Source organism: Necator americanus, chromosome X (assembly GCF_031761385.1).
Source record: "Necator americanus strain Aroian chromosome X, whole genome shotgun sequence".
In the NCBI taxonomy this organism is placed as follows: domain Eukaryota; kingdom Metazoa; phylum Nematoda; class Chromadorea; order Rhabditida; family Ancylostomatidae; genus Necator; species Necator americanus.
The window spans coordinates 22,463,416-22,490,540 of NC_087376.1; the positions used below are offsets into that span (position 1 = coordinate 22,463,416).

The 27,125-nt window shown below is 41.0% G+C and overlaps 6 protein-coding genes across 6 annotated transcripts; 2 read left to right on the top strand and 4 right to left on the bottom strand.

The window, feature by feature from the left end:
• Nucleotides 1-701: 701 nt before the first annotated feature.
• On the bottom strand, nucleotides 702-2,572 carry RB195_024826 (uncharacterized protein; the record flags this gene model as incomplete). Its single annotated transcript, XM_064212738.1, has 2 exons — nucleotides 702-809; nucleotides 2,447-2,572. The coding sequence occupies 2 exons, from the start codon at nucleotides 2,570-2,572 to the stop codon at nucleotides 702-704; spliced, it is 234 nt and encodes a 77-aa protein (XP_064068619.1).
• Nucleotides 2,573-2,673: 101 nt separating this feature from the next.
• Nucleotides 2,674-2,919, bottom strand: RB195_024827 (uncharacterized protein; the record flags this gene model as incomplete). Its single annotated transcript, XM_064212739.1, has 1 exon — nucleotides 2,674-2,919. One exon carries the CDS (start codon nucleotides 2,917-2,919, stop codon nucleotides 2,674-2,676), a length of 246 nt encoding a protein of 81 aa, XP_064068620.1.
• Nucleotides 2,920-3,413: 494 nt separating this feature from the next.
• On the bottom strand, nucleotides 3,414-4,028 carry RB195_024828 (uncharacterized protein; the record flags this gene model as incomplete). The annotated part of the gene is made up of 1 exon (XM_064212740.1): nucleotides 3,414-4,028. One exon carries the CDS (start codon nucleotides 4,026-4,028, stop codon nucleotides 3,414-3,416), a length of 615 nt encoding a protein of 204 aa, XP_064068621.1.
• A 444-nt stretch (nucleotides 4,029-4,472) lies between these two features.
• RB195_024829 (uncharacterized protein) lies at nucleotides 4,473-4,802 on the bottom strand (the record flags this gene model as incomplete). The annotated part of the gene is made up of 1 exon (XM_013449233.2): nucleotides 4,473-4,802. The coding sequence occupies one exon, from the start codon at nucleotides 4,800-4,802 to the stop codon at nucleotides 4,473-4,475; it is 330 nt and encodes a 109-aa protein (XP_013304687.2).
• A 2,426-nt stretch (nucleotides 4,803-7,228) lies between these two features.
• On the top strand, nucleotides 7,229-7,636 carry RB195_024830 (uncharacterized protein; the record flags this gene model as incomplete). Its single annotated transcript, XM_064212741.1, has 1 exon — nucleotides 7,229-7,636. One exon carries the CDS (start codon nucleotides 7,229-7,231, stop codon nucleotides 7,634-7,636), a length of 408 nt encoding a protein of 135 aa, XP_064068622.1.
• Nucleotides 7,637-14,182: 6,546 nt separating this feature from the next.
• RB195_024831 (uncharacterized protein) lies at nucleotides 14,183-14,455 on the top strand (the record flags this gene model as incomplete). Its single annotated transcript, XM_064212742.1, has 1 exon — nucleotides 14,183-14,455. The coding sequence occupies one exon, from the start codon at nucleotides 14,183-14,185 to the stop codon at nucleotides 14,453-14,455; it is 273 nt and encodes a 90-aa protein (XP_064068623.1).
• Nucleotides 14,456-27,125: the final 12,670 nt, after the last annotated feature.

The following is a 27,125-nucleotide window of genomic DNA, read 5'->3' on the forward strand; positions in this document are numbered from 1 at the left end:
AATATCGGCAAGGAAGACGTTGGAGGCGTTTTTTGTTCTTAAAAGAAATCTTTCAATGAATAATAGGAATGAATGCTTGTCCATAACGAATGAGTTCTTGCCACTTGTACCGCTCTGTGACCTATAACCGCCTGATATTCTGTGTGTAGATCAAATAATCTATGTCGTCGCTGGTGATCTACACGCAGTAATACTCATTCGCTGGCACACTGAGTGACAAGTGCGTGCAACCAGCCGCGCCACATCCGGTGGAGCAAAACGTAAGACCATTTTCAATGTAGATAGGTTTCTGTTTTCACTACCCTGAACGATTATCGAAACACTGACCCAGGCTGGTGTGGCACTTGACGGGATAAACGTAGCATTGTTCCAGTCATCCTCTATCTAGGCCTCTGAAGACGGCGAAAAAGCCGAAACATCAGGCAAATAAAGGTTCCATCTAAAAACCTCGTAGGCACGCTATAGCAAAACACAGACAGAATATGCCGAGGTTTCAAGACAAAAGAACATTCGAATTACATCAACTGACTTCCCTTTGTTTACCTCGGTCATCCAATCATAGACCGAATCGGACAGTAGTGAAGTAGTGGAGGATCCAGATTGGAAGCCATGATGTTCGAAAGGAATGACATCTCTTGATGATAGCCACTCGTTTAGTTATTCTTTGATTATCTTTTCCAAAACTTTACATATAGTAGAAATTAACGGCTGGCAATTGCATCATCATTTGGTGCACCGTTCTGATAACATCCATCATCAATCCAGTCGGACAAGTGCTGGTCGAATTTGATAAAGGTCTTCGGCTGTACCTACATAAGACTGCGTTCATGCAGAACGGAAGGAATTCTGATGCCCTATTCACACATACTTGGAAGTATCATGCTATATAATAATCGCTTAGTCCGTGCGTGTGTATGTGTGTTTGTCTGTGTGTCACGAAAATACTCCATAATGATGGGAAACTCTTCATCGGTGAGGTGCCGAACCATCGCCTGATGGGCGAGCACTCTACCTTTTCACCATTGTGTAAAGCTATATAGCCATGTATGTTGGCTTTAATAAGGCAAGTTAGTTTCTCATATATTAGTGAGGATAAATGAACTTTTATGTATACTGCACATGAATGTTAACTTCCAAATTTGCCAAACAGTTAAAGTGACTTGTCTTTCGATTATAGAGACAGGTTGAAAATTTTCTTTTCAATTTTATTGACTAAACTATCGTTTATTAACTAAAGTGTACGTGGTGGCGCATCCCAAGCGGATTGATTAACGCCAGAAACTTTATCCTTTATCCTTTAAGCTATCGTTAACTAAACATTTTCTGAGTTATTAGTTAACTCCGCCTAACCGCGATTTTTTTTTTCAAAGAAAAAGTGAATGACTGTACCGAAGTGTTTGAGTAATCAGTAAATTGCCTACTTAGGCACTATATGATTCTTCCAGAATAGCGCCTGGATAGGCACTACTATAACACACAAGAGAAACAAGAAAATGGGGTCAAAGTGCAAGAGATTGAAATATTTATTCCCGCATTTCCATCTAACCAGTGTAAATTTCCTAGACATTACTTTTTCTGATAATTTCGTTCTAGGTTTTACTGATGTTACCTATTTTGGAAGTATTAATTATGACTTTGGTTCCAAAGAAATGGATTCCAGAAGAAATGAGTTCTCAAAAAAATGTGACAATGTTTTAGGCGTTTGATCTTAGCATTACTTGAACAGAAAGGTCTAGAACTTATCGCATCCATAAGATCAACTTTGGATAAATGAGGAAGCGAATGACATACTTAATGGTGGGCAACGTTCACCATTCTTCCATTAGAACGCTTTTATCTTTTTCACGCTCTGCAAAGAGTTCGTTTGTTCGTTTGCTTATTTTTCCTATTATTTATGTCTACTATTCCGTTCGATGTGTTTTCTTTCACTTCAATATCACAAAGCTACTACTTCATCCATTTGTACCATTTTAAAACTTCTCAGATTATTGCAGTGTAGGAAACCATCGCATTCTTCTTTTGGTCCTGTTAAATTGAGCTTCTGAACATTTCTGAATTCCCGTCGATCTTCGAATGGTCGAGCGGGGGCCAGGAATTCTTCCATTTGTCCCGATAGCATGCCAGCGTCGCTCGGTGGTTCCTCCTTTCGCGTGGGACACGAAGAGCATCATAATTTTCTCTGAAAAACTTCGTGAAGAAATCTGACCATCTTCCTTGCTATTCTTAATACCGCGGGGAACCCAGTCGCTCACGGCTCAGGTTCAACGGTTCTACTCAAAGCGCATCACGCGTCCGGCCTACTTTATTTTACATTCCTTGGCAAACGCGCGGCGCCTCTAATCTTCGATCGCTGACGTAGGAGAGAAGTTCGAACCTCGTCCCTCACTTGCTTGAAGCGGGATGCTCCTAGCATCACTCTCTCAATTGCGCATTCAATGACGCTCACCGCGTTTTCTTCCTGCTTGCAAAATGCCCAGGTTTCCGACACATAGGTCAAAGCAGGAAGTACGGTAGTGTTGAAGAGGTGAGCACGGAGCCGGATGTTCCTGGTCTTCTTCACTACATCCCACATCTCTTATACGCTCCTCAAGCCGCTCGTCTCGTCCTGCCCAGCTCGAGGGCCAGGTCGTCCATCATGTTCAACTTCCGACCCAAATAAACGTAGCTGGTGCATTAGGATATGTTCATTTCGTAGAGCGTGAATGGGGTGTCCGAAACCCATCCGTTGCGCGTGAACATCGTCCTTTCCAGGTTGAGCTGAAGACCGGTGCACCCACATATTTCGTCGAATTCAGTCAGCATTCGTTCCGCTTGGATGATGCTAGGTGTTATCAGCACGATGTCATCAGCAAAACGCAAATGGTGTGGCTGCTGACCATCAGTCTTCACTCCCATGTCGTCCCATTCCAACTTTCGCATTGCGTTCTCGAGAGTGACTGTGAATATGTTGGGTGAGATTGTATCATCCTGTCGCACCCCCCTCTTCACGTCAATGATGATATTCTTGTAGAATGGCGAAATTCCGGTCTTGAAGTTGCTGTACTACCTTCAAAGTACCTTTATGTACTGAATAGGGGCGCCTTGGTTGTCCAAGGCTTCCACGACCGCTTCCCTCTCAACTGAGTCGGGCCTTCTTCAAGTCGATGACGGTGAAACAGAGCGGCATCTTGTGCTCTCGTGATACCTCGATGAGTTTCAAAACAGTGTGAATGTGGTCAATCGTGCTGAACCCTTTTCGAAACCCTGTTTGCTCGCATGGCTGTCCTTCATCCAAGACTTTTTCAATCCTATTAAGAATCACTCTTGTAAAGAGCTTGTAGATGACGGACAGTAAGCAGATTGGGCGATAGTTGCCGATGTCATGTGGTACTCCCTTTTTATACAACAACACGGTCTTGTTTGTCTTCTATTGCTTAGGAACCTTGCATTACGACAGGTAACGTGTGAAGAGCCTCGCTAGGGTGTTGTTGAGTACTAGCGGAACGTTCTTCAGGTGTTCTGGTCTTATTGTCGGGACTGGGTGGCGTACGTTTTCTTACCGATGTAATAGCATGTCGTATTTCGGACGGAAGAACTTCTCGAATAGCATGTCCGTCTTCCCTCAGATGGTGAGGAGGGAAGTGGACATGGCTGTCGAAGAGATCAGAGTAGAAGTCGTAGATGATTTTCTCTATTTCCCTTCTCGATGCAATGGTTTTTTCTTCCGGATTCCGGAGAGCAGTCATCCTCATCTTGCGAATGGCGAAGTCTCGACGGGCATAGCGGATGCTTTTCCCCGCTTCTGCAGCTTCAGCCAGCACTTCTGCTTTTCTCTCTTTAAGAACCTCCCTTGTCGCCTCTCTGCAAAGCCTTGCGAGCTCGAACGTGAGTTCTTCGTTCCCTGCGGCTCGTGCTGCTACACGCCGGCGTATCAGCTTAAGAGTTCCAAGAGACAGGCGTCTCTTGGTGGCTTTAAAACACTCAGCCTTCTTCGTGCAGTCGTGAAGGTGTTCAACGAGCCGGTCATATCCCTCGTCGATGTTGTCCATTGCGGAATCTTTCCAAAAGCCAGCTTTGTAGCGAAGAGATTCCAGTTAATGATAGTTCTGGGATTTCGCTCTCTGAACTTGGCGGCTTTCTCTTCTCTCATTGTGAAGGAAGATCTTCTTCGGAGAAGGATATGGTCCGATCCCGTATAGAACTTTGGCACAACAGCAACATTCGCCAGGGAGAACCTTTTATTGACGATGATGTAGTCTATTTCATTACGGTACCCTCCACCGGATGACTCCCACGTCCAGCGTAGAGAGGAGGGCTTCTGGAATTGCGAGTTCCCATGGATGGTCTTAGTTGTCATGATGAACTCGGAGAGCCTCTCCCCCTGTTCATTCCATTGCAGGCTGTAGGTCCCGATGTATAGTTCCTCAGGCGTTCTTCTTGGGCCAACTTTGGCGTTGAAATCGCCAATTGTGACCTTGTAAGGCATGATTTTCTCAGTAGAACTTCTCCAGGTCTATATAGAAAGCTTCGACTTCTTCTTCGTAGCTTGATGTTGGAGCGTAAGCAACGAAGATAGTCAAAGCTGGTGTTGGACCACATCTTCTCATCCGTAGACGTCCGATTCGGGTCGTATGTTGTTCGAAAGAGTCGATGTTCTTTGCCATACTTGTGTTGATGAGGACGCCAACTCCACCAACAGCTCTACTGTCGCATTTTCCCAGGAACAGTTCTTCTCCAGTTTCATAAACGGTGTTCTGTGGGTGACGTCGTCTTTTCTTGTTCAGTCCGATGACGTCATACTTCTTCTTCTTGGCTTGCATCATCAGATCTTCGATAGCCGCTTCCTATGCAAGCGTAGGTGCGTTATAAGTACAGATCGTCATCCTAGTCCTTTTCCGTTTCGATAGCCAATACGACTCCTGCAACCCCGTCCTTCCTGGTGCTACCGTACCAAGTTTTCCTCCAGAATCTAGAGACTCTTTTTTATTACTGTGACATGCAAAAAAAACTTAAAACCCATGAGCAGTTTGCAAGCCTCCAGTCCCATGAGTTTTTGGGAGAACTTCCGTTCTCCCGGAGTGGACATGTGGAGCTTTTTTGTTGGAGGCGACTCCAAACCGCCAAGTCCTGGCTCAGCAGAAACTGAACATTATCACAAATAATATAATCACCATGCTATATAACAACGCCTTTAGTATGTGTGTATGTCTGTGTGTGTCACTAAAATACCCCATAATGATGCAAAACGCTGCACCGGTGATGCGCCGAACCATAGCCATGCAACTAATAGACAACCATTCTAACCTCTGGACCACTACCCAAGGTTATGCGAGTATGTTGGCCTGATAAGGCAAGTTTGTTTCTGTCATATGTTAGTGAGGGTAAACAAACTTTTATGTGAAAGTATACTTCCAAATTTGCAGACTATCATGCTATATAATAACGGGCTTATTCTCTCACGTGCATGAGAGAATAAGCCCGTTATTATATAGCCTGTTATTTTCCGTCATATATTAGTGACTGTTTATGTGTGTGTCTCGGCCAAGAAATTTCAAAAAGAGGGAGACGGACACCATGGCGTCGGTTTGGTGCGCTGGAGCCCCAACGTGGTAAAATTGGGTGAGACGGGTCCTACGGCGCCGAATTCGCGTCCCCGAACCAGGTAGCTGTAAAATGGGGTGCGACAGGTCCTACTGGGTCGGAATGGTGCTCCGATGCCAGAAAACGATAGTGCGGGTAGAAACGGGTTCAACTGCGTCGGACCGGTGCGCGGGAGCCCCAACGCAGTAGAATGGGTTTTTATGGTTCCTTCGCATATCTATTTCCCAGCATGTTTCCCTGGTGCTGCTAACATCCCTTCCTCAAAAAGAGGAAACACACGTGCGAATGGCTGCTTAAGTACAATACATAGTAGCCAACAGTTTACGCGATCTGACATAAAACGTTATTTTTGTCACTACGATAGTGACATTCACGTCATTTCATGTTAGGACATAGTTTTTCGCTTAGTTGAGAACGGAGGAAACTCATACATTGAATAATGTTTCCAAATTGTGAAGATGTGAGAGAAACATAGATGTGAAATCAAGTTTGATTGTTCTCCAAATATAGAACTGACGCGTTTAGGGAAAAACCATAAAATCTTTCATCTATGGTTAAAATCTCGGGTAAAAAAAATTGAAGAGAGCGTTGATAGAAAAAAAAACAGCTCTAATTTTACAAAAACAAATGTCGCTACTGTTACTTCTTATTGATCCTGAAGGCGAGCGAAGCGAACACCAAAAACAAAAAGTCTGAAGCCCGGCTTTAGCCGGACGTTCAGGCTGGTATATATGCATATATATATATATATATATATATATATATATATATATATATATATATATATCCGAATACTCCAGCAAAGTTTATCTAGGTCAGAAAACTAACAAAATAAACGAGCTAACCCTCGAGCTGGGCAGGAGGAAACGAGGATTGTAGTGAAGAAGACCAAGAACACCCGGCTCCACACTCACCTCTCCAACACCACCGTACTACCTCCTTTGACCTACGCGTCGGAACGTGATCATTTAGCAAGCAGGAACAAAACGCGATCACCATCATAGAACACTAAAATGTGAGGATGATGCCAAGAGTATCCCCCTTTACACAATTGAAGGACAGGATTCGAAGTTCTCTCCTATGTCAGCGATCGAGGATTAGAGACGCCGCCGCATTTGCCAAGGAAAGTAAAATAAAGTGGTTGCGTTGTGCGTTTTGACGACGTAGTTGGGAAAGGAAATGGGGTTTACGCGACATTTAACGCACAGCAGGAAGACCGCCACCCGGTCAGTGAAATGATTGGTACAGAAACGCAGCAAATTACAATACTCTGCACGAACACTGAAAAACCAGCAATGAGTGACAATGCGTCACTGTCGGCCACCGTCGCTTGTTCGTAATTTGTCACAAAATAGAAATTTGAGAACAATTTATATGTCATTAGATTCCTTTAATGTAGTCAATCACCTCCACAACGGTTTTCCGCCTCATAGTGGCGTGGAGGTGACTCGGCGTCGAACTGCGATGCACAGAGGAGGTTCGTTCTCCGGCAGGGTCTTCCAAATTGAGAAGGATTTGGACGCATCCGAGATTCCGACTTCTCGGAATTGGAAGCCTAGCTAAGAGTAAACCACTGCCAAGATTCACCACCGTTTTGGCAAAATGTCGCAAGGTAGCTCCCTGATCCATATAGGTTGGGCGACGACCTATGGTGAAAGCTAAGCTCGCCGAGGCAGGGCTGCTTAGTTTGGGGAAAAATATTTTTGCCACTCCAGCATACTCACTGAATCAGCACCCTGCACACTGGGCCCTGCCGTCTCAGACGTTGGACGGCATGGCGAACGGTGATAGGCGATCAAATCTCAGGTTCCTCAGGACGTCTTTGATTCTAAACCAAGGCGACACACGCACGACTCGCCATGGAGACTGTCTCAAACTGCGTACTTACAACGCGAGAATAGTGTCCACAGAGGCTGACCTGCATGCACTTCACGAACCTGTAGAGCGTATAAAATTTCACGTGATTGCTTTGATTGATTTGCAGACACAGTGCAAAATGAGCAACGTACGACAGATGAATGACGGTACACTCACTCAATTTGAAGCTGTCGCTTGATTACGCTAGTTGCCTCTTCACGGATACACAGCAACTTCGTTTGGATTTCATGGTCAAAAATGGAAATGTACTGCACCTGAAAATTGGATAATTTTTCTCTGCTGCTGCTGTGTCCACGTGATGAGGCAAATAGCATAATTGAACTTTCGTGGTTTCGCTTTCATTCATTCACTTATAGGAAATGAGTATCAATAAAATCTTATCTGCTTACAAAAACAACTTTTTTAATAACTCAGAGTTGCCTAGTAACATTTGTGTTGTCAATTATAATATTTGATTTCCATTCCCAAAGGGCTCAACATGTTCTCGCACTTTATGAAACTGACTCAGACATAGATAGATGTCAATACCAAAAATAGGAACACTCTCCGAAAACCTGTCGTCTGAAGCCAATATCTGAGATCAAACCTTGCAGATACGAAGGCGGAGCTGGATTTTCGTTCTACTATTAACATTGCAATCATTTGTTGCTACGTACTACGTAATTTTAGGTGTTTTGTATGCCGTACCGTTCTATCAACGTCAAGGCTGCTAGCAAAGCTGCTACCAATGCTGCCTTTCACTTCATCAAAACGTAACGTAAGTGGGATGCACATATTATGTGAAGGGTGCGGGACAAGAGGTACCCGTGAAAACCGGCTGACCGCTCCTGTCCTCCCTTCGGTACCGCACGCCTCCGCGTAATTGCGGCTGCCGCTCCACCAGCTAGACATTCTCCACGACCGCCTGAGATCACCTACGCCCCACCTCCCTATTGTTCTCTAATCAACGCCGCGACAAAGCGGGGGGGGGGGTATGAAGAACGAATTGCCGAGGCGAATTCTGACGTACGGATATAGTAAACTAAGCGCATATTATTGAGAATAAAGGAGAAGAATAAGTAAAAATTATTTCAAAAAGATGCTCCAGAGAAAAGAATAACACGCATATATTTTCAAACATCTCATAATTTAACACATTTCATGCCCTAAGTTTTCTATATAAACTAGCAGTGCATAAGTATGTGTTTGTCACGATGCCATTCAACGAATTCGAGTTCAACTTTCAACTGCGGCAGTTATAATAACAGCAACATTATGCGCTTATTACTTTGTATACATTCTTTAACTCCTTTCTACATTTTACCTTTTCAAAATTTTACATAGATATAATGTTTTTGTAGAGCAAGTATTGAAATATGCCAATATTTGACATATTTCAATACTTGCTTGTACGTCTTATACAGTTTTATATAACAGACCTTTGTATGGCTCTTCAAACTTCTTTCGTTTTATCGCTCCATTTCTACCTATTCTCTGCATAAAATCAGTATGACAGGTTAGCTGTATTAGTGGCGAACAGAGACCTTTGTATCTTCGAGATATACCTTTAGGTACAGTGTATGTCTGCGAGGCATTATTCGCGCCTCGTTAATCGTTGGATGCCAGTTTTACCCAGCTAGATAAACAAAAAGAAACCATTAGAGAAAAAAAAGTAAAAAAGATAGCATAACACCGATCAGTGAGACATTTTTTGAAACATATCTCGCATTCCCAGAAATGGATAAGTGTTTTCCACCTAACAAGTAGAGACAGGATAATTTCATTTTCACTCGCATTTCTGAATGGCATATCACTTATACAAATCTATTTCATTCTCCCTTTTTTTATATTAAGTTACAAGCACACTTTATGTAGACCTTCAGACAACATGTAATACCAGGTACTTTCCTTCCCGTTCGACTTTAAAAGCGCATCATAAGAGCTGTAAGCGCGGCGGAAAAAAATCGTCGTAAGAGTGGCAGACGCGGCGAAATGGGTGGAGAGGGTGGCGTGGGCGGAGCGTCTTGAAGACGTAGCAGGAGCAAACAGGCTACTGTAGCGATCATGACGGTATCAGGAGACGCGCGGTGCAATTAACGGCGCTCAATAGCCTCTTGGATACGCGGCGGCACATCATACGGGTACCTCTTGACCGTTCCCCGTCATGTGAAAGCAGACTAATGTTTTCGTAAACTTCCACACGTGCACACTGCATCCAATGTAATAAGTCTCCTAAGAAGAAAGCCCACAAGCAACTTAATAATATTGCCCTGCACAGTATTCATTATCATCATCACCAATTTTATTTTGTGAAGGCTAGATCTGTTTTTGTGCAGTGTTTTTTTTTTGAGCTGTTACTTATTTTTAGTATTTTAGTAGGTATTTTTTTTAGTATTTTCGTTAGGATTTTTTCACCAAAGTATATTCTAAGCATCTGCGTCTTTTCTTTTTTTTGTCGTTATCATGTACCACTTACTTGGCATGTTTTGGAGAGATCCTCCTTTTTCCGAATTAATATTGAAGAAATAAACAAGTATAGTAAAAACCACAAATATACACAACAAAGTCTTCGAGTTGTTTCATACGTAACGTTAGATACAGGTTATTATGTGGTTTGAGGATAAACTATTCTTGGACATCTATGCGTTATTTGGGATTTGCAAAGGGTATCTAGAATAACATCGATCCTTAATAAGAGATCAACGAGTGAAGAGAGGCAGAGGAACTGAGTGCACAAAATAGCCCATTCACCTATGCTGCAACCTTGGTTAAAATGCTAACACTTTCTGTCGGATTCAATGGACAATTCTGAGTGAGCTATAGATTATTTTATCATTGCATTCAATACCAATAGTCCTTGTCGTTCCCACAACTGGAACCCAAAATCTACACCGTCTCCACGATACTTTCTGCCTGGAACCATAACTCAAAAGCAACTGCAATTTCTATTTCCAAATTTGGATCAGAAAAGTTATCTCCAATGGCCTGAAATGTTAGCTTAAGATTCTGCGCTTGCTGTGCCCCAATTCTCACCCTAGTTCTCTAACAAAGTTATTCCATGCAATCTGGCCGCTTTTCAATGACCCTGTTCTATGAATTATCGCTTTCAATTCTTCTCATCTGTTATGTGCATTTTTGTAATAGGTTTGAAGAACACTGATACATCCAACAGTTCGTGTTTGAAAAGCAAACCAAAAAGGAGTGTATTGGAATCTCATCTATACGCTGCGTAACGATGAGGTTTCCTTTGTTCTATGTAATTTGGCATTTGCGCTCAAATTGCGTTTCAGTAAGCAGACGCAAAGATAACAAGATCCTGCATGACGCTAGCTTTTTTCGCCCACCATGAAAGAAAGAATACCGGTTCGACATCCTTTACAATTTAGTTTATATTCAAAGAGGAACGGGCCAGCCTAATATTCCGCCTCTCCATACATATAGGTCCACGACGGTGGTAGCAATATTTCACGATCGGCTCCGCCACATTTTTTTTTTATTTCTTTCGCATTTTGAGCCTGGTTCAGTCCTATTGTGGATTTCGTTCACTTACCGCATACTTTTCTGCGCTGTAAAAATATGTAAACCACCTTTTTTGTCGCTTTGCCCATTTCTGCATTGGCGTCATACATACATACACTTTTGCTCACATTTGAGTTTTTTGCTATTCGTTCTCTCGGATAGCGAGAAATATTAAGGAGATATAATTTTTCTTCCTACCTTCTTTCAGTACGGTCAAGTTAGAAAGCGATCGAGATATAATCGCCAGCAACCTCAAGAATATTATCTTGAAGGGACCAATTTTTTCACAAACCTGATTGTACTCTTTGAAAGCATTAAGGTTCTTTATTTCAGAACCGTCAGAGTGCACTGCTACAGCTTGCTGTGTTCAGTTCTGTGAGCAGTCTAATGTTACTCTTCCACAACATTATAGTTGTCTAAGACTTTTCATGCTGCCGCCCTGGTGCTGAGACGGTAGAGTTGAATAGAACAACTATAACACCTCTGACACTTCTCTACGTGAGTATATGTACCCAACAGGACGATATGTCTGATCAAAAAATTTAACAGCACTTCTTTTCCTGAAAATGTTACGATGACTTATTATTATTATTCGTATTAGAAAAGAGACCTATGTAAGATTCGAATAAAGGAAAATTGAACAAAGATGAAACATTACAGGATCAAAAAACGTCTAATAGGTATTTTTCCGACTGTCGAAATTGTTGTAGACTGCTGAAACACCACATACACCTCATCCGAACTTTACTTGTAATCTTATTCATTGCGAAAATCTTACAACCAACTGTTCATCCCAACAAAGAGACCTAAATTCTTCGTAAAGTTCTCTTAGAAGGCGAGCTTTCCGCTATATCCCTTTTTTCGGACATTGACGAACATCTCTAGAGGGATTTGCCATCTCGGAATTGCGATGTCAAGCACGATGAATAGCTCAGCAGTTCCCCTATCAAAACCACTGACTTTCAATCTTATCAACAACTCTAACTTTCTTTCTTTTCTTCTTACTTACTTTCTTTACCCCTCCCACTCCCGCTCTCTACTTTCTATTTGTTCTCTTTTAATGTCTGTGGGCATGCGAAGTTCAGGTATCTGCTAAAGGAAGTTCCATGTTTTTTTTTAGCTTACAGCCGTTCCACGACTATTACGTCCTCATTTTTCACTACTGCGCTTTTCTGCTCCAAAATAGGTTCTTTCGATCATTTGGATAACAAACTGAGTTGTTTTTTAAGGATGCACGAGGAGTGTAATCACAACAACCTAATTAACTGTAACCGAACCTAATTTTCTAGAAGAAAAAAGTGTTCGTCCTCTGAGCAGAACTTACGTTTCCAAGCCCGAAATGTACTGTCTAAGCAAAACTGTTCCCAAAGTGGCACTTCACAAAATTTACCCAGAAGTAAAATTGGTAGATGAGCGCAAACCAACTCCCTTAGAGCATTCGCCACTCATCAGTGATGCGCATGTTTCAGAAATAGTATTTGCCGAGCAACAAAGTTAAAAGATCCGCTATACTACCAACATGATTTTGATTCGATGTGTGTACATATGTGTATTGGTATGCAAGGGCCTGTGAATCTAAGGGCGCAACAAATCAAATACTTTGCTAGGTGCTCTTACCCACTTTAAAATTAAATCGCAGACAATAGCCTTCGCTACTCCAAACTGGCATTATCTCAGACTTCTTATTCACAGCTATTTCAAGTTTTTTATATAAGGGAATCCTCAAAAAATCCAAAGAAAAATCAAAATGTCATTCTTTACTCTTCTTTCTCATTGAAATATTCGAACGAAATGGGTAGGTATTGCAAATGTTATTTCATGTCGATGAAATACGTATGTGAAGAGGTCAATTCATTTGTGTGTAGTTGAATGGTTAGGAATCTGCGTTTCAAAAAGTTTCAAGAACATTTCGATAACACACCTGTATACCGTGGGCAGTAGACGAATATCGTTTAAAATACATAATGTTATTTCCTCGTAAAATTTGACATTTGTTTCTTACCTGCGTGAGGAAATCTGCCTTGTTTGTCGAAATCCCAAATTCATAGTGATCTGCGCTAGGAGTACATTTCACAAGTTTGATATTTATAATTACGTTCCTATTCACTAGCGAAGTCTGGTTTAGTTTAGTAATCAATTCTGTGTAGAGTAAAGTGTCTTGCTTTTACTTTCATTATTCTTTCCCTGAGCGGATGTGGTGCATTCAGTAGTAGTTCGGCTGTAACTGTACGATCAATGTTTCAATGCCACCTTGGTGGTAGTCAAACCTTTCATCCCTCTAGACTCGATAAATTGATACCAGACATATCCGGGAGGGTAAACACAATGACTTGACACACCAGCTCCTTCAACCCAATGTGAGGCGTTCACAAACTTTACGCGATACTGAATTGGAGTCGAACGCTTAGGCGCATCCCAAGAGATTTGATCAAAGTCGTACACTTCATTCCTTATCCTTTAATTCTTTGACTTGAATGCAACTAGACGTCCTCACTCAAGGCGAAAAAAAAAACAGAAATAATCGATCGATTTTTGAGCAAAACTATGGTTCTTAAACGGTATTCTTCTAATATCACATTAGAGCGAACGTCTAGTCAAAATGTTCTTGAAGCGCTTTCAAATCAGGGAACTTTAAGTCATATATATTCTATTTTATTGCATTGCATTGTCTCACGCAATGCCGGCCACAGGATTAAATAGAAAACAAATGGTCTAAAGTTCGTGGTTTCGAGAAATTTTGGCAACACCCGCCCGACTAATATATATTAGTGGAAGAATACCGTTTGGAATCATCTCTGTTTTTTTTTCGAGAATCACCGGTATTTTTGCCTTCTGCCATGACGTATAGGTAATTCTATCGAGATTCTGAGCAAACAACAATAGTCCTAGAAGGGAGACACTCTGCCTTAGAAGGATTTAGCTAGTACATTGAAATATCCTTCACTATAAGTCGAAAAGTAATGACAAAGTTGAAATGTATACATGGCGCAAATTATTGTGGATTTGGGATCAAAACGATTGGTAGTTTCCTACTAACGTTCTTAATCGTATTCTCGTTCAAATCGATATTAGGTTGGTGCGAAAGTTTTGCAGCAAAAATTTGTTTTTCGATTCAGAATTTTAGAGGCTTTAAGTTAAATTTTTTTGGTAAGTGAATACAGCAGAATGTTTTAGAAGCTTACACAGGAGAGGTGTAGAAGAGCGCGCATTTCAGTGGTATTCAATCATGACTTCAATAAGCCTAATTCAAATTCGAACGATCGTGTGCTACGACATCCTGCAAGGCCACAACGCATGCGACGCCACCACCACTCATGTCTATGCTGCGATTAACCGAAATGTTGTATTCCGCTGGGCTGTCGCTCGTTTGTTCCAACGGTTCGAGTCAGAGGATAATTCGCTCCCGGCTCGACTCCGCTCTCGTCGATCTGACTGGAATGATGGAGCTTTGTGTAACATTCTCAGAGACAAGCTCAATGCAACTACACATGAACTGTAGGGAACCCTTGAATGCAGCCGTACAGCAACAGCCAGACATCTTAAAGCTCTAGATTACAGAAAAGTGCTGCCGATTTGGGTTCCCCATGAATTGAGTACCTCGAAGCAGGCAGAGAAGAGTGAGGGTGTGTCAGTCTTTGCTTCTGCGCTCACACAGAGAATATTCTCTCCGCCAAATCATTACAGGTGATGAGAGCTGTGCGTTGTATATTATTATATCATAAACGGCAGAAATGGCTCCTGCGGGGCGTACGACCTCCAAAAGAGAATTTGCACAAAAAGAAGATTCTGCTGTGTTGTTGATGAGATTCCAAGGGAATGTTGTACTATGAACTGCTCGCAGGTGAGTCTGGGTCCACTGTGACAACTCAAGTCTCTTCTTCTCAACTACAGAAATTGGCAGGTGCATTTCGCCTGAAGCGTGAGAAAATTGCTCATGTAATGAGTCATACTTCATGACTATGGCCGAACTCACGTGGCAAAACTAACTCGCCAGAAAATTGCTAAGCTTGGTTGAGAAGTTCTACGCACCCTGGTTATTCTACTAACTCAGCCCCGACTTATTACCCTTTGTTTTCCCCCTGAAGCTGCATGCACGAGAGAGAACATTCAACGAACAGAAAGAGCTGTAAAGTGAGATTTTGCGCTTCGCAGCCGCCAGAGTTTCGGACTTGTGGAATTGATAGTCTAGTGGGCGTTTAACATAGAAGACGTAATGGACGGAGATAGTCATTATTTGGTTGACTGGTATCTATGAACAATAAAGTTATAACTGTTTGAATAAAACGTGTGAAATTTGGTGCAAGACATCCGGGCCAACGTAATAGTTGTACATCCATAATATCTTAAAGTAACTTTTCTGCAGCTTCATTCCTTTCTAAAGCTGAACAGCTTGAGTTCAAAGTTGATTACTTGAACAAGGAAAAATCCTGCCAAAAAAAGACATTGATGAAAAATAAAACTATCAATGTTAAAAGTACAGTTGCGCGGCTGGCTGAATGAATATTACACATCTAACCTCATTAGTAAAGTCAAGGTTAATTTTGGCGCTTTCAGTATTTTGCACCCTATACTCGTTGACTAAGTACCAGTGCGAGCCTTTCAACGGTATCTCAGGCTCCCATTGGTGTTCCACTTGGCAATTTTTCCCAAAAATATTTTACTTTGCTTCGGTACTCGCACGCAACAACAATAGGAAATAAAACTTATGCTTTCACACAATTCATTGCTGACGGAGCTCCTCGCTTGGAGATTCTCTCCGATATGTGCACATTTGCATGGTCTTCTACTTTGGACTGTTTATGACCTTCCCACTTACGGACACAGCAGTCGAGACCTCATCTGTTCAGATGATTATAAACTACATAAAACGGTGCATGAGGTTTTGAACTTCCATCTTAGTACGACATAAAATTTTCCAAGTCCTACTTTTATCTAATGAAGAGATCCAAAGGAACCTATTAAAAAATGTTTCAAACAATGAAGCAAAGTAAAAGATCTATCTTCGCGTCTATATACGTTTGAATGAAAAAACTCGAGCGCGCCGCCTGTAAATAAGAAGACCATAAGTAATTGAAAGCAAAGATCTCAATTGGGGCCACGAGCCACATCAGTCATAATTTTTTATGGAAATACAAGTTTTCTTCGCTTTTGTGCTAATTTTGAAGCGAAATAAAGGCTTTTCGAGGGGAGTAGAACACTAATTGCAGCCTGAAGTACTGTTTGTTCAGCTACATGAATAGTGATTCCCGAGAGAAATAGAATGAGGACGCAGTCGGAAAGAGGCTCCGATTTAGCTGCAGCATGATCGATCGGAGGTTCGGTTCCGCGCTAATGCCGACCAAGCCTTTCATCCATATGAGGTAGCTGAACTGGTATCAGAATTGTTTGGGTGGGCAAACACATTGACCTGACACATCAGGTTGCTTCCGCAAGTCATTGCAAGGTTGCATGCGTCCATAAATCTCAGGCGACTCTGAGCTGAAGTCGAGTGCGACGCCAAACACCGCACGATGACCAACACAACGCACCTTTTGTCCTTTAATTTAGCCCTATAGTTTGTTGAAAATCGACCTTTCACTGACAAACCATCCAACCGCATCGTTTGCAACCTCAAACTTGGGTGATTAAACTTTCGTTTCAAAACACTAATTCAAGTCAATGATGCAAGATGATAATGTAAAAAGTGCAAAAAGGCCCTACAAGAAAACAGCAGCATAGAAATAGTGATAACACAGTGTTTTCCGTGGTCGTTATATAGGATGTTCACTTACATACGGAGAAATATGTTCTCATATCAGTAGGGACATCAGACAGCGAAGCCAAACATTAACAAAGATCTTCTTGAAGAAATAGGAGGGTTATTGAATGGAAAGAGACAGTAAGACGTTCAAGAATAGGGAGTAAGTCCTCTGTATAGGTAACGCTGAGGGAAATGGATGCATTTCAGAGTTTGTGATTTCCACTGTGCTCTCCGGAAGGTACCTACAGTTCACATGAGCTAGTGTTTTTTGTAATGTGTGAATCGTAGCAAAATACAAAGGTTTGTCGTAGAATCACGCATAATTACACGAAAATGCTGAAATTCACTTTCTACAAACCCAAGCCTTTGAGGAGATGCCCCGATATCAGGCGAAACTACTGAACTAGCAAAAAAAGAATGTGTCCAGTGTTACGGCAGTGAAGGTTGCTAACGGTCCATAGCTGCGGAGAAGAGTGAGCAGAAATTAAATCCGTACAAACTAATGTTATGGCCGCCCTAGCAGCTAGGCGAACGATGAAACTAATGCAAAAAGAACTTTGCTAAGACTTCGTTATCCTACCGTTATGAAGGAGAAGAATAGAAAACTATAAGGAAAAAGAGAAAAGAGCCCCGAAGACGAACCGATACCACATGCTTTATGCCGACTATGGCTCCTACTGCCTACTGTTACTCGTCTTTTGATCAATCTCAAAGCAGTATTGTAAGATTACGTCGGACCGCTTTATTGTTTCTCTCCATTCCAATCTAGTTGACAACAATAATACCAAATATACAATAATACCAGTTGCTTTATCTTACCTTCCCAGATGATCGCGCACCAGGTGTAGCGGTACTACTGTCGCGAGCCACAGACTGGTAGCCGTGTGCAAAGACCAAAGATCACCCTCACGAAACTTTCGCTGAAACTTTGCATGAAACAAGGGAAGTTGTGAATTGGTCAGTGAGCTTGTCACACCCTTTCTATCTCAGAAATATTGATTTTTTTGTTCTTCAAAAAATAAATACTAGATTGTGATGTGAAATATTTCAAATTCTCGGGCAAAGAGATGTGAAAAAACAGAAGCGAAGGATGTATTAAGAATGAATAAGTAAATTCTTACTCTTTCATTGAATTTCCTTAGATTCTCCTTCTTGCAATTCTTCTCCTCTAAAATTTTCTTCGTTGCCTTCTCTGCTTTCTTCTGCTAGTATTTGTATTTGGAAATGCATCAGAACAAGGCATACTCCGCAACTTTTCAGATTGACTTCACAGTTGAATTTTGATTTCATTTTACCACAACCTTGTCAATGTATTTGTACTAGAACTCATCAAATGAAGTTAGTTTGACGCACAGGCCGGCCAAAAATAGTCTTTTTTCGAATACGAATCTTCTTCACTGAAGAAGTTTATAGGAAAAACACAGTAAAAACGCTTTAATTCGTCGTCGGTAAACATCCTAGCCTAAAGCGTTTACTGTGCAGGCCATTTTTTTGGTAACCAGCGCTTTCGCGAATCTACTTTTTCTACGATCTTGATTTCAAAAAAGGTAATAACGGGCGCACTAGGTTAGAATAGTCTAAATGATCCACAACAGGTAAAGTATTGGTCTATGTAAACAAGGCTTCACTGGTTTATTCATTTTTTAATTGCTGCTTAACTTCACTCTCTCCTACTTCAAAATTTATTATATCAGAAAAGGTATCTCTGTATCAAGCTTGTCATCACGGTACTCTCTCCGCTACTCTAATTATTGGTTGAGAAATGAGTAATGAGGGCTTTTTTTCATATTAAAGATGTACATAGGAATAAGAAATGCTTGCAAGATTTTATACATTGTTTGATAGAGCATTCACTCTACAAGTGGCATCCTCATTTCTTAATCTCACTGATTCTTTTTCATAATTAAATTTAATGACAAATGAACAAAATGGAACTTTATCGACATGATTTCTTTTGTACATTGAACTGGAGTAATATAGCCTTTGAAGCTGAAAAGATGAAATTGATGCATTAGTAGCATCCTTTAAAAATACCGAACGCCTTTCGCCTTGCGCTCTAGAATTGAAACTGAAGGAGAATTTCTACCTCATAGGCAGATCCCACACGGTGGACATATTGTCGCAGGTCGAGGAAAAATCAAATTTTCTCTACTATTTTGGAACGAGAAAAAATAAGGAAAAACAGGAAGAACTATGTATCTATGACAAACCCTTCCTTTGTTTCTCTCATCTTTTCCAATGAATTTCTTATATCGTTTAATGAATTTATCGATGGTTCATGTTGACTTTCCACTTCCTTTTTCTTTTCTTTTCCCATGCCTTTCTCATTTCGTTTCTGTTTTCTTTGTTCGTCGATCATCATTCGATGTCTATACACAGAGCGAATTTCGAAAGGAATGGCCTTATCACCCGGATCGATTAAATGCAAAAGGCACCAAAGTGTCGAAGGTGGCTGACACTTCATTGTAATGATAAAAGACAGGAATCAATGAAATTAAAGGAAGATCGAAGTACCATACGCGGAAAAAGTCTTTATCGAGCGATACACAACGGTTTGACGTTTCATTCTACATACTACCCACAACTTTTGTTTCTACGCGCATTTTCAAGTTCGAAAGGAAACCTTCACGACTTAGTCCTCAATCCAATACAATTTTTTAGGTGATTGCTTGGTTAACATGTCAAAGCATCTTCATGTTGCTTCGTCCGCCGAACTCAAATGTCCTACTTCGAACAAAATTACCCGGTCAAACCTTTCAAGCATACTTTCAATCTGAAAAATCCTCAGGCCCTTTCATTAGTGTTGCGCGCATTGGATTCCACTATTTGAGTCTTGTGCACTGAGAGTAGAGTGGAAGCCGTCGGTGCTTGGACAATCGTTGGCTGCAGCCCGCTGAAACTGCTGCATTCGTCTTCTCAGCGCTATTGTTTATTGGCGGTATTGCAGGCCTTGGTACTCTTCCTGTTACCATTCGATAGTCTTTAGAGGAAGCCGAGAGATGAATAACTAATTAAAGTTCTCAGAATCTTCTGCGAAGACGTATACTTCAACTAATTAGCGTTACGGTAACTATGTGACAATAATTCTTTCTAACGGAAAAGAAAGCAGTTAAAGATTGTAGCGTGAGAGTTCTTAATAACTGCATCTCTTTCTTCTATGATGACATAAAACAAATGTTTTTCCTAGATCCTTCCCCTGTTGACATATTCATGCCAAACTAAATAATGCATCACAAAATGTGGAGGACATCTGGAAATGCTCACATAGGATTTCGAATTTCGCTGGAACTTCGACCAACTAGCTCACGCTGTCATTACCGCTACTCCCCTCCAAATTCTTTTGGTGAAGTAGAAGGCTCATAAAAGCTATTTTTTAGGTACACTTTCTTACAGATATTCGAGAGCAGTTTTCCGGTGGATTTATTGCCTTTTGAAGATCGGCTAGGTTATATTTTGTGAACACTATAGGTATTGCTCCTACAGTATTCGTTCAACTTTGATATCGGTGACAATCTTCTTTTCTCCCACTTCTCTTTTCTGCTCAATTTCAAAATAAAATATAGAAAGTTAGTCAAACTGACATGACAGAACTAGTGTGCAATTGTGCTATCGGGAACTCACTGGCTCTCCTAAACCTTAGTATGCACGTTATGATATTTGCTGAGATATTATCATGCCATATATATATATATATATATATATATATATATATATTATTTTATATATATATATATATATATATATATATATATATATATATATATAAAGTGTGCAGCAAAAGTAATGATGATGATCGATTTATTGGACATTGTGTAAATACTTTAAAAGAAAGATTTCACTGTTAGTCAATCACATGTTCAGCAGGAGCCAGACAATTTCTCAGCTGTTTTATTCAACGAGTTTCTTCACAACGTTCAGTACTGCTCTAAGGTGCGATGTCCGGTTCAAAAGTCGATTTCTGCTAGATTAACTGCTGCGAACTTTCAAATTGATTTAGAATTCACAACCTATGCTTTCGTAGTTATTATAATCGTTTGTCAGTGTTTAACTTGGACAAAATTTGGTAGGAGAGCGTAATGAACAACGAGCTAATTTTCTTTTCTTTTTGGTCGATAACTCGTTACCAGATTTGCTCGAGATAATAGGAAACCGTTTTAATGCGTCGGCTGACTCTCTCAACTCATTATTTGGGCCATAAGCAATGAGTTTATGAACTTCTAAGATTGTGAATTAAGTTGAGGTCAGGCGCGTTGAGAAGAGAACCCTAAGGAATTCGCTAATACCATTCACCTAATCATTTACCTTCAAGATGGAAATTACCTCTGTAACTTTTACTCTAACTGTTATAAAATATATCTCGCCATAAGTCTACGAGCACTTGGAGCATCTCATTCGGATACTTTGTAGGAACACATTCTGCATGCTCACGCACTGCTACATGCTCTACATACGAGCGCTGTAAAGCACCTGTTTGTATGGCTTTTTTAAGAGCTCGATTAGAAACAGACGCGAATTCCATGGAATTCCAATCTGTTATCCATCTCATTATTGGAAAGGCTGAAAATCTGTGAGCGGCGACAGGTGCTATAATGCAAACGCTATAATGCAGTATTAGGAGGTTCCCACAGCTTGCAATTGAAGGTTCGAAATCGCCATGGGCTAAACAAACCTTTAATCCCTCGGGAGCCGTTAGATTGACCCCTGAATTGCCTCAAAAGATAAGAACGCTGGAATTATTGATAATTTGCTTTTGCACTTTACTGTGAACTGTATTCAAAACGAAAACAATGCCGGAAAAGAATTGTAAACGCAAAGATAAATGCTAAGCATTTCATCTTTCTATACTTCAGGTCAATCTGTATGTACAAGAGTTCTAAAAAATCTCCGGCTTTTTCTTGTCTCATCGTTTACTTCATAACTTCGTATAATAACTTTGTGCAATAAGCTGTTTCCATGATTCATGTAAGTCGGCGACAAGTTGTGATGAAAACTAAGTTTGCCACGGCAGCGGTGCCTAATATAACATACGCTGCTTAGTTCAAGAGTATCCTCAGACATTGACCCACATACCTTCCTCCATGTCGAAGAGCACATCTATTTCGTTCACTGTTTCCTTAGAACTCCCATTCGAATATTTGGGGATTCTCTAAAATGTCGTCCAATTTTTCTGAAAAGGAAAAATATCCCAAAGTCCTAATTTTTGCTTGCACGCTGAAAAGTGTGTGATCTTAAATAAAATTCAATAACTCTAACAAACCTAGCGCGAAGCGAATCATCTTCCAGCATGTTGTAGCCGAAGATTTTCTCTATCATATGCTATATCACTCGATTTGCAGGCCCTCGCAATTTTTTCCAAGTTTTTGGTTGGAAAAATGCAACTTTTGTTCCATCAAAATGTTCCAAAAAGACTAGGAGGTGGAAAAACAACCTGAAAAATTTTTTCCTCTTATGACGAAGTTATTCGCGATCTTTCAGACTTAACTATGTGCACAGAATCTGGGCTTTTTTGGTAATTAAATTCCAATAAATCCACTTTTAAACTACTGGAAACTGCATAGAACTAAATTGTACATCTTTCAGAAATGGCTTCAAGTTTCTAAATCCTCTGCGAAAATTTGACTCAGCGGGGCGTTGAACCTGCGTCGTCCCTATGTCATATTGTAGGAACAGAATGTTCTTTTTTTTGTCTTTTTTCAACGCTCCTCTGTAATTCGACGTATGCACCTGACTCTTCTCTTTTTTTTTTTGTTGTATTATGAGCTTTAACCAGTGTATAGAATTATTCCATAGATTTCAGAAAAAAAATGGAATAGAGCAAAAATTAAAATATTTCAATTTCAACAATTCAACAACATTCCAGCAAATTTGCTTCTTCTACTTCTTGGCGTTTTTTAGCTTCTGTTAGCTACAAAATGTCACATTTGCCTATGGTTTTTCGGCTAATTTTCGATTTGGTTTTTGAAACACACGAAATTTCCAACATATTGGATTGGAAGCAACGGAGAACTGTCACAGGAGCCTCGGAGGAGAAGAAGAAGAAGAAAGAGAGGGGAGGAAATTCTACTCTTCCTTCAGCGCTGTGCTTCGCAGCGGGGAAATGATCAGGCCCCACTCCCATGTCTAAAAATTTATTTGCCACTACAGAGCGCTTGAGAGATGCCTTTAGAACTTTAATTGGCGCGTACAAATCGTTGTTCGCAGCAATGACTCAAGAGCAATGTACCATCTTCGTGGCGCAGCGGTATACATACTGAAAACCAATCCTAGATGGGGTAGTCGCACTATGAGGAGAGTCGACGATATATGCAAAAAAAAATGACGTTGGAGTGAATCCACGAGATGTGCTAATGTGTTACTGAGCACGGATGAACCAACACAGCTGTTTGTTCTGTATACAACTGAATACGGTTCAAGGACCTCATCCACGTCACTCATGACAGAGCCTATGAAGGACATCTTCCTCAGAGTGCGAGAAAAAAAAGAAATGGAGTTCACCGCGTGGATACAGATCTGATTCTCCTCACAGAAGAGTTAGAAACATTTTAAGCGGACTTCTGAGGATAATAACAATAATTCCACACATAGTGTTAAGTCTCTTGCATAATTTATGAACTAGCAAATCACGAAACTGACGATGTTGATTTATCTGGGACAATATAGAGTTCAGGCTCTAGATTACGAGTGCACATTGCCGCGTTAACTTTCCCGTAGTAATCTCGGAAAATGGCGTGGAAAACTGTGTTGGTTCTCGCGAGAAACGAGCGAGTGCACAGGAGTTATAACATGCCACATAGGAACTGAGGCGATTCCTACGCCATCTTTCAGTACGATTGGGAAGGTATGAGCGTGATCACGCTTATACTCGTAATCTACAGCTATGTAGATATGTTTGTAGCTCTATGTTTGCTCTTACAGAGGCCCCAACATCGTCATTTTCGTGATGTGGTGCGTCCAAAGCTAACGATTCCAAGGAGAGCTAAACGTGAAAGCATTCTTACACTAATTGTTACTATTGATGCGTTCTATATTCATCAATGCAGTTTCAAGTTGAAGATATGGAAAATCATCATGAAGGAGAAATTTTCCCTCTAAAGACAAATTCGAAGGTTGGACCGGAAACGTTGCAACGTTGCGGACCGGAAACGTACAATATTTTCTTCCAAATCTACATAAACCTTGAAATTATCTTACCCTTATCATTTCGAAGCTTCTCCTCAGAACGCGTGAAATAATCCTAGACTTGGTCACTCGTTCAAAAACACCTAATGTAGCATCGGATAAATGGACTCAAAGTTAATGAAACTGCAGTTTAGGGAATGCGCTCGTTTGATTATGATCTCATGCTAGGTCCAAATTTCTTGGAGACTATTTCTTGATTTTTTTTCGCATTTCGCTTTGTTTCTATTTAACTATTTCCTTCATCTACAACTAAGGAACCCATCCATAGTGTCGTCATGATATTTTATGTCACGACGACACTCAGAACGGATTATTCGTGATATCAATGCTTGATATTTTGCTCACTGTTCATAAAGAAGGTGTGGCGTGCTGTTCAGCAGTCAGAGACCATCGTTTCACATGGGTATTGCGGGTGGTTCTCGAAAGTTCTTGCTCACCGTCTTCTCGGAAAAACCACATAATGAAAGTCTTGAGAATGGTGGTTTTATTGGTTTTATTTTTCAACCGTTTTTTGTTCTTCTTTTTCATGGTAATTCGATTACCACTACACAAGGTCTCACGAGCAGTATCAGCAGTTTTATAGCTCGATTAACTGCAAAGAAACAGGTCTTGAAAGGACTCCGTTTTATCCACTGGAAATTCTATTATAATGTTGTGGAGAAGAAAGGACAAAGGAAACTGAAAAGACAAGATACAACTATCTTGTAGATCAGAAGGTTCTTCATCACATGCTGCATAAGGCAATGCCAATACTTTTTGTTTCTACGTACATTTTAAGGCTCGAAAAGAAACTAGCGACTAGTTCTTCTTCCACCTAATAATTAGCAATGACTAAATGTTTCGTTTTCTTATGTGCTGAGGCCCTAGATTCCAGAATTTTCCATCTCCTAGAACAGAAAAAAATACAACTGAAGTAGAACCAAGGAGACATTTATCTAAATTGAGGAAACTCGACCAAGTTCTGAGTACTTATCAAAAGCCAACCTGAACAACCGCCCAACGCCAGACTTCCAGACCTTTTGTGGTGCTCGCTTCGCTTGTCTTCAGTGATCAAAGAAGATTTAAAGCAAGAAAACTTTCTACAAATTTCTGCTACAGAATTAAACCTGCTTTTGTCACTAGCAACTTTTTCCTTGCACATATCAGAAATATAAGTATTGCTGAATGATTTTGCAGTATTCCTTCTAAAGATGTCAATACTACATTTCAGGAAGATTCAAGCTTGATTCTACATCTATACTCTTTCTATACCGCTATAACATCGGAGCTTTTATCGCCTCTTTTCTCAACAAATAACAGAGAGAGGTGTAGTAAGATTGAAGGTAGCATACCACGAATCTGACGTGGTGGGATAATCCACGGAGAAGCTATAGATAAGGTTGTAGATTGCGGGATCCGGGGTGGCTTCACTCATCTCTTCCTAATCGTTGTAAAAAAAGGCGTGGGAACGGTGTTTGTTTTTACAAGGTACGTTAGAATGTGCCACCTTGTACACGCTCTTGTTCTCTGAGCTGCCTGTTCAATGGTTTTATTTGAATAAGCTGTTGAGGAGAACTCAATGGGTTCCGACCGATCACGCACACATGGATGCGGCGCGCACCCAAAGGTGGCGGGTTGCAACTGAAATAGTTGTGAAAAACGCCGTCCTCCACACATGTTAGCGTCATCATCATGCTGATAAAGATAGGTAACCTGAATAAAATCGCGTAAACAGCTAGTTCCTAATAAAACGGCAGTATGCATGGGTGTATCTAATTTCTGAAGAAATCATACGGCAGGAATGATAAGGGCAACAAATGGAGGAGTGGACATATGGTGAAACGCCACGGAAGCAATCTCTCTCATTTCGTTTCACTGTTCTCTGACGTTGGTGCAGTACCTCAACGTCATGAGACTCGCCTCACTGCATTCTAACGTCCTCCGTCCTCCTCCACCACTCTCTTTCTGCTTCCTGCGCACAAAACTGATGCCGAGGGACACAACTCATTGCCTTCTGGCGCCGTGGAATCCACATCAGCCCCTCCTATTACTTTCCGGCGTAGGCGCGCGATCTTACACTATGACACTGTGAAACTCCTCTCACTCCATCTTTCCCCTTCCTGGCTTAATACCACTGCTTCGACTTGTGCGATCTGCCCCACTTCTCTCTGACGTCAACACGCTCATACAACGCCTGTCCTGTGGGACCTCTTCCATAATTCTTGAAAGACGCTAGATGCACAAAATCGTACAAGAGCTCCTGCGCATGGCATTCTAGGGAAAATAGGATTACATGTTCTCCTTGCTTGAGAAGTGTATGTATGAGGAGCATTGTTGTGGACGGAACACATCTGGAGGAGAATAGTGGGTGAGTCAAAGTCCATTTGTGATTATATTCACTGTATTGCTAAGTCTAAACTGCAGGAAAAGTTTAAACGATTAGTAAACCATCGACAACATCAGAAGGTTAGTAAAACTATTAGACCTCCCTCTGTATGTTTAGGCCACAACGGCACCATTACTGGCAAAAATAGTGCGCAAAGTTTCGTGTTTCTGTAACCGGCGATGCACTCATTTCGGCTAACGGCTTTGAATTTTGAATTTCGGCCCTAGTTTCGCGCCTTTGCAGTCAATAAGTCTGGGGTATCATGTCATGTCATCGTGGGCGGCCTCCAATTGGTTCATGATAGGTCGCGATTGAGAGCAAAAGGAGACGAGTGAAGACAAGAAAACAGAATAGCTGAGTCGGTATCTTTATTCTCAATTCCTTCCTCGTGTACGGTGTATAAACTATCGGACAAGTTTCGAGCGTTCGCAACACCAGTATACTCAGTTTTGCAGCTTTTTTTCAAAATTATACGTATCTCTATTAACCAACGCTGAGGACAACAGGAGTTCCGCAATCTTTGTGCAGCCAAGAATATCAAGATCTCCGTTAGTGATAAGGAAGCGGAATTTGTTACTTTGCCTCGTGAACCAGACAAAGCGATAACAAGGCAACATCTTGAGGATGATACCTTGTAAGTTCCATTCCTCGGCACTGAATTTAAAAAGGAATATCGCCGTATGAATAGGGTGTACGTTGGAACAACGGGAACCTTAGGGCCACGAAAAACCTCAAGAAGGTTTCGAGAATGAATTACATGCGTGTCCAGTCCTATACACTGTGATAAAAACTCACAAACTGTCTGAAAACAGTCTCGCTTCAAATAATCCACGTAACTTCAAAATGACCTTCCGTAAGTGGTATTGGGGCTACACAGATATAATT